Source organism: Nuphar pumila, chromosome 11, assembly GCF_984573655.1.
Source record: "Nuphar pumila chromosome 11, dmNupPumi1.hap1.1, whole genome shotgun sequence".
Lineage (NCBI taxonomy): Eukaryota > Viridiplantae > Streptophyta > Magnoliopsida > Nymphaeales > Nymphaeaceae > Nuphar > Nuphar pumila.
Genome location: NC_143259.1, coordinates 8,090,690 through 8,105,012, shown reverse-complemented (window position 1 = coordinate 8,105,012; position 14,323 = coordinate 8,090,690). Strand labels below are relative to the sequence as shown.

At 36.2% G+C, this 14,323-nt stretch overlaps 1 protein-coding gene across 1 annotated transcript in view; it reads right to left on the bottom strand.

Annotated features, from left to right (window-relative positions):
• LOC149821829 (ABC transporter C family member 5-like) overlaps positions 1 to 13,882 on the bottom strand; it is a 33,427-nt gene extending 19,545 nt beyond the window's left edge. Inside the window, exons 1-3 of the mRNA XM_089981447.1 lie at positions 11,741 to 13,882; positions 11,289 to 11,609; positions 11,041 to 11,127 (exon numbers count right to left, since the gene is read on the bottom strand). Coding sequence (XP_089837573.1) covers positions 11,041 to 11,127; positions 11,289 to 11,609; positions 11,741 to 13,882 — 2,550 coding nt within the window. The remainder of the gene's footprint in view (positions 1 to 11,040; positions 11,128 to 11,288; positions 11,610 to 11,740) is intronic.
• Positions 13,883 to 14,323: the final 441 nt, after the last annotated feature.

The following is a 14,323-nucleotide window of genomic DNA, read 5'->3' as shown; positions in this document are numbered from 1 at the left end:
CTTTATTCAAACATTTCATGGAGATAAATGTCAAATCATGTTCTTATTTATTGTTGTATTGAGCTTTGTTTGTTTTTTTTGAAAAATTGTCAAATATTTTTAAAATAATTTGAAATATTTATTTTAAAATGGTTTTGTGTGTCATTCAAAAGCATGATTTTATGAGATTTTGCTTAACTTGTGTTTGAATTTTTTTTCTTTTCTCTTTGATATATTTTTATATGAAACATAAAATATTTTATGAAGTATTAAAAATTATATGTGGTTAGGATCTTAGTGATCATGGATACCTTGCTATTTTTTAATTTTGAATAAATAATTTTTATATTGATATATGATACTTGTGCACTTGTGATTGTCTTACATAATGAATGAGAATATCTATTTGTGCATAAGGTATTGAGCATGATTTTTTATGGAAACCATTCACTTTTATAAATGCCTTTTACAATTTACATATATTTCTTTTTAAAAATTATTAAAAATAGTTATGTTATTGGGTGTTTCTCTTGTTGGTCCTTGTGATTGTGTTATTTTCTTAGTCTCATGGCTCTTTAATAAACATTATCTTGTATGTTTTGCATGGGATTTAAATATTAAGCTTTTTTGCATATTTAGTTTTAATAAAATATTAATTTGAGAATTATGAGAACCTTCTTTGTGTTTGCTCTTTGTGGGTGTTATAAGTGTTTCCCTCGTGGTTCACTTTAGTAATTGTTCATTATTGAATGACATGCTTCTTCATAATTGAAGACTCTCATTAGTGAACATTTTATCTTGTCGTATGATTACATGTTTTTACTAAAACTTATTTGCATCATAATACCTCACATGAGTTTTAAGTGTTATGTTTTTATTGCATATTTATGATATTCAATAAAATATTATTTTTTATATTATGAGACTTCTTATATAGCCCTTTGTGGGTTTTCTGAGAATGTTCCTTAGAGAACATTTTTTTTGTTTATCCACTTAAATATGGTGAACATTTTGGTTTGTTATTAAAGGCTCTATAATTGCATTACTTGAGGATTTCTTTGACTTGAAATCTTTTGTATTATCAGTTTGTGTTCCTTGGAATGTATCTTTGAAGGTTTGTATGATTTGGCTTTATAAGTCCATCACTCTTCTTTTGATACATCCAGAATTATTTGTTTCGCCTTATCGAGGTGAGTTGTATGCACTTCTATGTTGTAAGACCAAAGTTAGTTCTTGAGGTGACTTATGTGTGCACCTCTATCTTCTTGTCATTATAGATTGCCAAATGATTTGGTTCTGACTGACAATTGATTGACCTTTGATTTTATAAGTCTATCGTATCACTCATTTATTTCTTTTGCACCTCGATGTTGTGGAGTCAGGGTTAGCCATTAAAGTGAGTTATGTGTGCACCTCACGTCATCTTATCAGTCTAGATTCCCAGGAATTATGAGTGACATGTCATTTGCTTTGGGTCTGATTGATAGTTGATTGGCTTCTGAACTCATTGTTGTTGGAAATCCGAGTTAGTCGTTGGGGTGAGTTGTGTGTGCACTTCATATCATCTTGTCAGTATTGTTAAATTGTAATACCGAATCAATGTAATTGTATATATATTTTATATATATAGGAAGATACATGCACATATATATTTCATATATATGTACATATATCTATCTACGTATATATATAAAATATATATTTATTTATCGTAATAGTCGGAGGGGTAGTTTAGTCATTTTGCACATATTCATTTTTTGGATATGTTGTAATTTCCTTTTATTTTTCTTTTATTTCTTATTTTCTTTTTTGTAAACCTAGGTTAGTGTGTACCTTAGGGGGGCCAACATCTAGTCATTGGGCCCCTCCAACGGTCACATTTGTGACCGTTGGAGGGACTCCAACGACTAGAAGTTGAACCCCTCCAAGGTCTCCACCTCTATATAAATGGGGGTCCTCCCCTTGTATTTTAATTCATGGCTTTGGGTCAAAGCCCAAGTGTTCAATAAAGCTTTTTTCATTCCTTAAGTGCATTTGTGAGATTGATTGGGTTGTGCCTTTGTACACAAGTGTTCTTATTGTGCATGTGTGGACTTGTCTTTCATAAAAAACATTGGGTCTTGATCATAGTATCTTGTTAAAGATACTTTCACATGGTATCAAAACAAGGTTAGAGAAAGAAGATCGAGTGGACTCTCACTTTTTCGGTGCCTCAAAAAACGTACCCACAAATTGTTGGCGATTGGCGTGGATTGTCTTATTCAACCAATATTTTAAAAGCCTCTTCTATCAATAAAAATCTAAAACGCACTTGTGGTACGTAATTTTTTCCCTTATTTCTCCTCTCTAATAGGTGAAAAAGACTCTCATTTCTCTCTCAGTTTCAAACTTAATGGCTCCAATTATCACGTATGGGCCGCAAACATGAAGACTCATATTAAAGGAAAAGAGCTTCGGGGTTATGTCCAAGGCTCAATTCCGGAACTGGAACCTAAAATCACTTTGATGGAGAGAGGAGAAATAAAAATCCTTGAAGGAGAAGAAAAAACCAAGGCGCTTGAAGACTATAGTAAGAAGCATGAAGAATGGGAGATGAGGAACTTAAAAATCCTCTCATGGATTTTCTCATCCGTTGAGACAAGAATTAATGCCAACATTATAAAGTTCAAGAAAGCCTCTCAAGCGTGGGAATACCTTGAAAAAATGTACACTTCAAGGGATTTGTCTCACAAATATTACCTTCAAAAAAGGGCCTTGACCCTTCAACAAAACGAAATGACTATTAGAGAGTATTTCCCGGAGTTGTCTTCCATTTGAGATGAGCTTGCCATGCTTGAGCCCAAATGGAGCGCAGAGGCTATTAAGCTTAGGCATAAACAATTAGAAAAAGATCGTTTTTTTTAATTTTTTGAATGGGCTTAGGCCCAAATTCGAACAAATTCGGTTTTCTCTTCTATCCGCTTTCACTTCTCCCTTTCTTGAAGATATAATTACTAAACTAAGTGGGGAAGAGATTTGTATGGGTATAAGCAAGAATAACCCAAGTGTTCTAGCAACACCTTCCAATAATGAAGAAAATGAAGGTATTAATGTCGTCTCAAGACGAGGGAGCAACTTAAGGACCTACAAGCCTTCCCACTTCAAGAATCAAAACCAAAGTTCAAGTGGTCAAGGTGGAAAGAGGAATTATTGCAAGCTCGTGTGTCACTTTTGTAAGGAACCGGGGCACATCAAGCCGATTTGCCCAAAGTGGAAGAAGTTTCTAGCTATGGCTACCACATCCCAACCTCAAAAGGAAGAGTGTTTGTCATCTTCAAATGAAACTCTCTCACTTCAACAAATTGTGGATGCACTTCAACCTCTTCTCAAGGAGGCTATTTCCGGAGCCGCTATGTCAACATCTCCTCCTCTCGATAAGACCTTGTAGCTTTTAGATTCGGGTGCTTCATTTCACATATCTCCAAGTATTAGTTTTTTTTTTTAATACTCAAACAGTCTTTCTCCATCCTTTGTGTCAACTGCGGATGGAACATCTCTTGAAGTAAAAGTAATTGAAAATTTTAAAAAACAAGGGTTCTTTATTCCAAAAATTAGATTTATACCCAAATTAAACTTAAATTTGCTTTCGGTTTCTTAACTCTCGAATCATGGGTGTGATATAAAATTTTCTTCTAACAAATGTTGGATACAGGATCGCCGATCCGAGAGGTTGATTGAGAAAGGCTCTAGGAAAGGCGATCTATACTATGTCGATTCCCTTCAAATTCCAAAGAACCAGTTTTGTAATGTTGCCCAACAAAAGGATATTAATGTATGGCATAAAAGACTTAGACATCCAAATGGTGTAAAAATTTCCCATTTACCTTTTGTTAAAAATCTATGTAAAAGTGATTTCACTTGTAATGATTGTATTCTTGGGAAAATGAAAAAATTACCTTTTTGTCAAAGATCTATGTTTACAACAAGACCTTTTGAAATTGTCCATTCTGATGTACGGGGACCGGCACCTATTTTATCAAAAGGGGGTTTTGCATATTATGTCATTTTTTTTACGACTACACGAGATATTGTTGGATATTTTTTCTTAAGCACAAACATGAAGTTTTTTTTACTTTTAAAACCTATCATATGATGATTAAAAAATAATTTAATAGAAACCTAAAAATTTTTAGAACCAACTCTGGTGGAGAATACCTTTCAAGTGAATTCAAAAATTATCTTGAAAGTCATGGTATTCTCCACCAAAGATCTTGCCCGAAGACCCCTCAACAAAATGGATTTAGCCGAAAGAAAGCATAGACACATAATAGAGACAACTTGAACTCTACTTATTTCTTAAAACATTTCAAAAGGTTTTTGGGCCGAAGCTGCCTTAGCATCTGTCTATCTGATAAATCGGTTACCTTCTAAAAATTTGAACAATATCTCACCCTTTGAAATGTTGTATACCAAAGAACCCGACTATAGTCGGTTGAGAATTTTCGGTTGCAAATGTTTTGTTCTTACTGACAAGAACGACAAGCTTTCACCGAAAGCCATTGCATGTGCCTTTCTTGGATATTCTGAAACCCAAAAAGGGTTTTGGTGTTATGATGTCAAGAATGATAAGTTATATGTTTTCAGAAATGTGAGTTTTCTGAAAAATGTTAACGGTTTTGAGAAAAGTGAACCTTATAAAGAAAACATGGATTACGCCTTTTTATTTGAGTTGTTATCACAAGATGATGATAGTGATGATGAACTCACTCATAATGATGCTAATGATAAAGAAGAAAGAAAATATTTTCTCTCATCCACCTATCTTCCAACATAGTGATGAAGAGGCATCGAGACATCCTATAACATATACCCATAGAAATAAAAACAATTTTAGGAGTGCAATTGAAAAATACAGTGAACCTAGTAGCTCCAATTCAATAAATGATGAAAACCTATAGAGAACCGAGAGAAGTAGAAAGTTGCCTTCTAGGTTCATCTTTTATGACTCTTTTACACCTAAACATAGAGCCTACCTTAGCGTCATTCACTCTTATGTAGAACCCAGAAACTTCGAAGCCAAAAAGAATGATGAATGATTAAAAGCAATGGAATGTGAGCTTTCAGCTCTCAACAGGGAAAAAACTTGGGAATTTCAAAAAGGGTAAGAAAACAATAGGGTGTAGATGGGTATTCAAGGTGAAAACTAAGAGTGATGAATCTCTTGAGAGATATAAAGCTCAGTTAGTTGCAAAGGGATATAGTCAAGAATATGGGATTGACTATGAAGAAACGTTTGCTCCTGTGGCCCGCATGGTCATAGTCTGGATGCCTCATCACTGTTGCCTCAATTAACAAATGGAACATTTATCAAATGGATGTTAAAAACGCCTTCTAAATGGTGATTTAAATGAAGAGGTATACATGGATGCTCCGCCAGGAATGAAAACTCCCCAAAGAAAAGTGTTTCGTCTTCAAAAAGCACTTTATGGTTTAAAGCAAGCTCTCAAGGCTTGGTATGATAGATTTAATTCGGTAATGTTAGAAAATGGTTTTTCATCCTGTTTCACTGACACTGCTTTATTCATTAGAAAAACCAATGCAGAGATTGTTATTCTTCTCTTGTATGTGGATGATATGCTAATAACCGGAAGTGATACTAAAGGTGTTAGAAGCATAAAATCAATCTTAAAAGATAGATTTGAAATGTCTGATTTGGGATTTCTAACTTATTTTTTAGGTATTGAAGTAGCATACTCTCATAGAGGGTATTTTTATCTCAAACTAAGTTTGCCTCTGGGATTATTGACAGGTCAGGTATTACGGATGATAAGGTTTGTGAAACTCCTGCTATAGTAGGAGCCAAAATGAAGATTGATGATGATGTTCCTCTTTCAAATCGCACCCCCTACAGGCAGCTTGTGAGATCATTGATGTATTTGAGTATTACTAGACCAGATATCTCTCATGCAGTTAATACTGCAAGTTAGTTCCAACATGCACCAACATCGGTTCACATGAGTGTCATCTTGCTGATCACAAGATACATAAAGGGTACACTAAATAAGGGAGTATTCTTATCTTCTTCTGAATTAAAATTAATTGCTTATACTGACTCTGATTGGGGAGGTGACCCAAATAACCGTTACTCCACTACTGGTTTTTGTGTGTTTTTAGGAGACTCGCTAATTTCATGGAGATGTAAGAAGCATCAAAAAATGTCTATTTCCTCAACTGAAGTTAAATATCAAGTCATGGCAACTACTACCATGGATATTGTATGGATTCATCAGCTATTACAAGACATGGGGATTAATGTAGAAGGGCCCACCAAGCTATGCTGTGATAACAAGAATGCAATCTATATTGCCAAAAATCATACGTTTCATGAGCGGACTAAACACATTGAGATGGACTGTCACTATGTTCGAGAAGCCTATCTGAAAGGAGTCATAGATCTTCCATATGTAACTTCAGAATATCAGTTGGCAGATTTCTTCACTAAAACATTGTGTTCTCCGCGGTTCAACTTCCTTCTTGACAAACTTTAGGTCATCATGCCCTAAGTTTGAGGGGGGGTGTTAAATTGTAATACCGAATCAATGTAATTATATATATATATAGAGAGAGAAAGGAAGATACATGCACATATATATTTTATACATATGTACATATATCTACCTACGTATATATATATAATATATATTTATTTCTCGTAATAGTTGGAGGGGTAGTTTAGTCATTTTGCGCATATCCATTTTTTGGATATATTGTAATTTCCTTTTATTTTTCTTTTATTTCTTATTTTCTTTTTTGTAAACCTAGGTTAGTGTGTGCCTTGAGGGGCCCAACATCTAGTCGTTGGGCCCCTCCAACAGTCACAGTTGTGACTGTTGGAGGGGCTCCAACGACTAGAAGTGGAACCCCGCCCAAGTGTTCAATAAAGCTTTTTTCATTCCTTAAGTGCATTTGTGAGATTGATTGAGTTGTGCTTTTGTGCACAAGTGTTCTTATTGTGCATGTGTTCACTTGTCTTTCATCAAGAACATTGGGTCTTAATCATAGTATCTTGTTGAAGATACTTTCACAAGTATATGTATGTATCTAACTGGCAGGTGATTGGCATCGGTTTTTATGAGTGTTTTTACTACTCATTTGTTTTTGTGGTCGTTGTTATAATATTTGGATGTTTGATTTTCCTATGATGGTAGTTATGTTTTTGGAATCATGGAGATAAGAAAGATTGTTAAAATCGTTATTTTTATTCTTGTTGATGGCATTAGTTTATTTTCATTACAAGCTCTCGTAACTCGTGTTTTCTCTTGTTATGTCTCTTATTTAAGTGTCATTTTATGTAAACAAGAGATGTTTTTCAAATGTGGTGAGTAATATGCACCCATTGGTTATTCACACTTTTTGTGTGTTTGTTTTGCCCATATGTTGCATTGTGATTATGTTTTTGTTCTAGTAGCGGCTACACTTGTTTAAGTGTCATTTTATGTAAACAAGAGATGTCAATTATTCACACTTTTTGTGTGTTTTTTAGCCCATTAGTGGCATTGTGATTATGTCATCTTGGGCTTGACACTCTTTCTGGGAGGTAAGTCGCCTACTGAGCAATAACTCCCCAGTCGAACTACATGCCTAGTACCATAAGTAAGAAGGAAGCTTGCACCATGGGCACGGATAAGGTAATTTGTCAATTGATGCTGGAGGGCAAAAGGGGAAGCACGAAAGATCTATTTGTTTTTAAATTTCTCCCGTGGACATGGATGAAGTAATGGTTGATCGATGTTGGGAAGTCGAAGGGAGAGGGAAATGGTTTATCTGATTGAAATCATGTGTCTTGTTGATGCAGATGTGGTAAATGATCAATTGATGCTGGAGCAAAAGAGGAAGGGTCAAAAGTGTATCTGCTTTGAAGTTCATGCCTTGGGTGTGGATGTGTCAATAGATGATTAGTGCAGAGAAGAAGGCAAGGAGGAAGGATACATCTGTTTCAAAACTTTCTTGTCATCAGTGCTTACAACTACAAGGGAAAGGGAGAAGGATATATTTGTCCCAAATTTGTGTCATGGACATGGATGAGGTAATGACTGATCAATACTGGAGATAGAAGGGGAAGAGAGGATCTTTTTTTGAAACTTGTGCCATGAGAATCAATGAGGTGATTTAATGTCACTAGAGATTGAAAGGGGAAGCAGGAAGGGCATATATGTTTGTTTGGAAACATGTGTTGCAGGCATGTATGAGGTGATTATTGCTTGAGAGTGTGAGATGGAGTAAGAGAGGAATTGTTGTTTTGTGCTAATTATTTAAGATAGCTCAAGTGCATCAGCCGATATGAGGAATCTGGACAATAAAAGTCAATACAATGCCCAAGAGAGTTTATAACTGATACAGTTGTTTAAGTGCCATTTTATATAGACAAGAGATGTTGGTTATTTACACCTTTTGTGTGTGTTTTAGCCCATTAGTAGCATTGTGATTATACTCTTGTTCTAGTCAGCTGATACACTTGATTTTTGAGGTTTGGAGGTTTAGTGAGGTGATTGCTTGTAGTGGTCGAAGTGTTGTTGAGATTTGCAAATATCATTCCTTTTGTTGTGTGAGATTTTTAAAATCTCTCCATAAAATTTCTAATTTTTTTTAAATTATATGAAAAAATGTTTATTGATAAAATTTTATGCATCTTATGTGCATTTTATTAATAATATATATATTTTAAGATCAATGTTTTGTCCTTTGTGCTTAATCCCATTCTAGGTTGTGTGAATGAATCCTAATGGGTTGTGATTTGTGATATTGCACTCTTTCATTATTATGTGCATTAAATATGCTTTAATTACATATTGGATATATATGTGTTTCTTATTAATTATCTTATTCATATTGTTGTATGCATGAATTTAATTATCTTCTCTTTTATTGAGGGCTTTTTTGAATTGTTATATTTCATGAGCATGTTGTCGGTGATGATGTTATTTCATTTGAAATGCTTTTCTAAAAATCCTTGGGATATTATTTATGCATAATTGTTTATCTCTTTTTTATAATGTCCCTTAGTGATCAAATTCTTTTATAATCAATATTTATGTTTTTCTTGAAAAAAATATGTTGATTTCGGGTTTATGATTTGATTTCATAAAAATTTATCCTTGAGGTATGCTCCTCTTATCTTTCTTAATGATCATCTAATGTTTTTCTTGTTCAAAAATATATTTGTTTTAAAAACTTTATAACTATTGGGTTAGGATACTTTTCTTTGTGTAGTTGGAACATTTGTTTTGTTCTCTCTGCAGGTTCTTAAAGATGTGATGGATTGAGAAAAAATATCCTTAATGCATCATATCATGAAGATGGAGATAGCCGATGAAAGCGTTTGGGGAAGATCACCAATGAAGATATTCAAAGACTTGTATTTGTAAAGAGTGAGACTTCCAATGAAGACACTTGAAGACTTTGATCTTTCCCATTGATTTTTTTATATTTTCAAACTTTCAGTATATCACACCATAAGTTTGACGGAGAGTGTTAAGTTGTACATGTGTGTGTGTGTATAATATATATATATGTGTGTGTGTGTGTATTTTCATAGATATATATTTTTGGTTCAGATTATATATATATATGTATATATATATGTATGTATATATATATATGTATGTATATATATATATATATGTATGTATATATATTTTATTTATAATAATGTAATAAGTAAATACCCATTAGAAGTATTTTGGCTATTTCAGTCCTTGTAATAGGTTGTGCCAATTAGGAGCACATTAGTACTTTACTTTATTCTTTTTTTTGGTCATTTTCTGTTTTTATAGGAACTATTTAGTCAAATACCAAATATAGTTGTTGGGTTCTTTTTTGACCAGTCAACATAGAGTTGTCTAGTCAATAGAGTTGTTGGAACAGTCTAACACTTCTATTGAGGTCTCATGTGTATAAATAAGGGTTTTTATCCTCTTTCATTTCCTAATACTTCTTTTAAGCATTCATGCTCAATAAAATGTATATTTTTTATATTCTTGTGTTCTTTTAATTTCTTTATGTCTTGTATGCACTTAGTGCTCTTGGATTGTCCTTTAGTTGGACTTGTGATGTGCACTTTGTATTTATGATCATATAAGCCCTTAGAGGGCTTTGTTTTGTATTTCCGCATATTTCATTACATAAATCACGAAGTAAACAGTAACAGTTCAGTGTAACACCATAAATTTTACTTTTTACAGCAGGGAACACTTGCATCATAAAAGGAACTGCTGATCCACAGAAACTGAGCAAGAAGGATGGGTCAATGTTAATAGTCCATAAACAACAACTTGTTCAAACAGCATTCCAAATTTTCAAACCATCACTATCATGACTTGTACATGCAATTACAGGTTAACTATTAAGGCCTATATGTGGAAACGTGTCTTGATCCATAACAATGCATACGCTTTCAAGGAAGCTGATGTATTTCTTTTTTTTAATATCTTTATGTTATGCATAGTGGAAGTCTTGGCACTTTAGTTTATTCTATTTCTCTTTGTGAGGAATCACATATATGGGTTTCTACATCTTATGCACATACTCATGTCTATGAGAATATACAAATCTCTTCAAAACTCTTGTGTTTCACATGGTATTAGAACAACTGGATATCAAGCTATGACTGTCCGGTAATAATCAAGTTACACATACATGGACAGACACGTATGCACATTCCATACCATGGTGGGACAATAAATTAAGGTCAAGAAGTGCAGCAAATAAACAATGTCTGCAGAAAAAGAAAGCAGCCAATGTCAAGAACATGAGACAATTTTCAGTCTCATACAGCTAACATAATAGATATCACACTAATGAAGGGTAAAGACAGTGGAAATCAAAATCTTTTTCTTTTACATATTCAAGATACTTTCTATCTCATTATACCAGCGACTACAGCTTACCAGGTCTTCATGATCATACATCAACACAAGACAGTAAAGGAAGAAGAATAAACATGGCTAAGGTCACAAGCACATTGGAACACGTCAATGGACTTGGCTGACTAACTAATAAATTGAATAGAGATAGAATCCATACCAGTATTAGATCGGCAGCTGGCAAAAAATCTACTTGATGAGTGACATAGATCACAGTCTTAGCTGCTAATGCTGACAATATGTAGTCCTGAAGAGTGTATGATACATATTTAGAAATGAGTTTTCAACCAGAAGATAAAAGTGTGAAGTTTTGCAGAAAGTAAGAACATGGACAACTTCAACTATCCTAGCTGCATTATGAAAGTAAAATGACAGAACCAAAAATAATGATAATGTATTCATACTAGCCTTGAACAACTCTGACCCTGTATGTGCATCAAGTGCACTGAAGGGATCATCCAGCAAATATATGTCTGCATCTTGATAGAGTGCTCTTGCAAGCTGCACTCTTTGCTTCTGACCACCACTAAGATTTATACCTCTGTCACCAATTATGGTCTGATCTCCATGTGAGAAAAGCTCCAAATCCTTTTTCAGGGCACAGGCATGAATGACACTCTTGTATCTAGGTTTGTCCATTGGGCTACCAAAAAGAATGTTCTCCTCTATGTTTCCAGACTGGATCCAGGCTGATTGAGAAACATAAGCTGCCGAACCACTTATCCGAACCTGCCATGTAAGAAATGAAAGCACCAAACCATTGAGAAAAGGTAGCATTCCAAGAGAAAATGAAAACACAGGCTTAGGATCCTAGTACTTTTGACCAGAAAAGGAGAAACAAAAGGAAGATTTGTACATACTTCACCAGAAATCTTCGGTATCTCCCCAAGGATACAAGAAAGAAAACTTGATTTCCCAGAGCCAACCATGCCACAGATTGCTACCCTCATTCCCTTCTCTATTTTCACCTGTATACCTGACAGGGTTGACTTAGAAGAGGACGGATCCCAGCAGAACTCACCATCTCGGATTTCTATGGCCATGTTAGTGAGCCCCTTTGGAACATTTATTGTAGCGTCTTCCTGCAGCTCCTCCTCCAGTAAGAAACCTGAAATTCGATCCAGAGATACCTTAGTCTGTGCCATCATTGAGACCAAGTCAGGAAAATTTCTAAGAGGCTCCTGAAGGATGCGAAAAGTGGCAAGCGCAGACAGAACTCCTCCTGCTGTGAGCTGGCCACCGAGAAATATCGATGTCGCGAAGGTGACAACAGCAACAAAAATAGGGGAACCCCAAAAGATGAATGTAACAAGAGCCTGTGAATAAAGAGCCTTCTGAAGCCATCTAAACTCAACCTTCCTCATATCTTCAAGCATCGCTTGGTACCGATCCTCCCAAGCCTGTAATTTGAGGATTCTCATATTCCGCAAGCACTCCGAGGTTTTTCTCATGCGGTCATCTTTCGCAGCCATCATCTTATCCTGATAATTCTCTTGCATCTTTGCCAGAGGAACCGTAACAAGAATGGAGACTATGGTGGCACCCAGAGTAGCGACCGATGCAATGCCAACGTTCTTGTACAGAATTGCCAACGCAAGCACAATCTGCAGAGGCAGCATCCATATATCATGCAGATACCAGGAATAGTCACCTACCCTTTGCACATCAACTGCCATATAATTCACTATCTCTCCACTGGAATGACTTTGCCTGGCTGTACTAGAAAGTCTAAGACCTTTTCGGTACACCATGGCTGTGAGAGCAGACCTCACATGCATTCCTAAGATATCAACTCCAAGATACCACTGTCTCGTGGTTATGGTCTCTATAAGTTTAGCAACGAAGAATATCGACCCGAGAATGTATCCCTCATGCGGAAATGCTATGTTTCCTCCCAAATAGTCGACGAAGTAGCTGATCAGATAAGGCCCAACATAAGAAACAAAGGTATTGAGACCTGCAAACGCAGCATTCCAGGCAGCCTCCCTCCAAAATGACCTGAAAATAACCAAAGCCAATGATGGCTGCTTCGAAGAGTCATCGGACTTCAGCCTCTCCCAATTGGCATTCAATATCTTATAAGAAGCTTTTGCACGCTCCTTGCGAGCTAAAAGAGGAACATCCTTGAGTTCAAGGGGCCTCTTTGCACCTATTGACAGAAGAGGATTCAGCCATGACAAAGTGGTCAAGCTGAACAATCCAGCTTCCTCATAAGGAGTGACCTTCAGGCAACCAGGTTCGTCACTCAACAGTGGCTCCTGCAATTCGGAACTCGTTAACCGAATGCCGGAATCCCCGCGGCATGAGATGAAACAGAGGAATGCAAGCGCCGGGGCGGCGACGATATTCGCCAACATATGCGAATTCAACCTCAATGACCCATCACTGAACCCTCTAGCATCTAAATAAAGAGCGCAAAAGCAGACAATGAATGACAAAACGTACCACAATCTTACCAAAATCGGGAGTTTCTCCGAACCCCTCAGCTTACAGTGAAAAACACAGAAGCTCAGAGCAGACCATGCAAGAGCCTGAACGCAGGGCAAGACAAGATCAGACTGATCACCCAACTTTCCCCTCCGACGAGCCGCCTCGAACCCAATCACCACCAATTGCAGAAAAAGAATGTATCCACAACACAAAAGAGTGATCTTAAACGAATTACCGATCTCAATCTTCAACGATCCATCGTCTCCGACCGCGGGACTCAAATGGGCAAGCCGCTGCTTAAAGAACGGAGCACGGCCGACGCAGGTGAGGATCCGGCGGGCCAACAACGAGAAGAGAAGCAACACCAACAACACTAGATGGATCGAAACAGAAACCCTTTCCAGAATTGGCAAGTTTTCGAAGAAACGCAACATCGGACCATCACTCGAAAACATACCCAAGTTGGACAATGCTGCAGCTGAACAAGGAGAGATTAAGGAACCAACAAGACCAAACAAACCCAACAAACACAGAAACCCCGTATCTCTAAAACCAGACCAGAACGATGACATTCCTCTACAGAGTTACACAGACTCTCCTCAACCGAATTAAACCAGTATGTACATATATCACCACATATTGGGCATCTCAGAGGGAGACGAAATACACAGAGAAAGCGTGAAATCTGGCAACCACCAAGCAAGCGTGATAACTGAGGGGCTCTCTAGATGAGGAGGATTCATGGACACCTTGCAGAAGGCAGCAATATACAAATGGACAAACCCATGACAGTGCCTATTGTTTGTTTCCTCGCAACAGACTGAGCAGTACAAGACAAGGAGCGATACGACCATATATATATATATATATATATATATATATATATATATATATAGAGAGAGAGAGAGAGAGAGAGAGAGAGAGAGAGCAAAGGAATGCGAGCCAGTACCGACTGTCGAGGTGATGCAGTTTTATGCAAATTGCCGAGTCTTCTCTTCCCTGTCCTTGAGAGT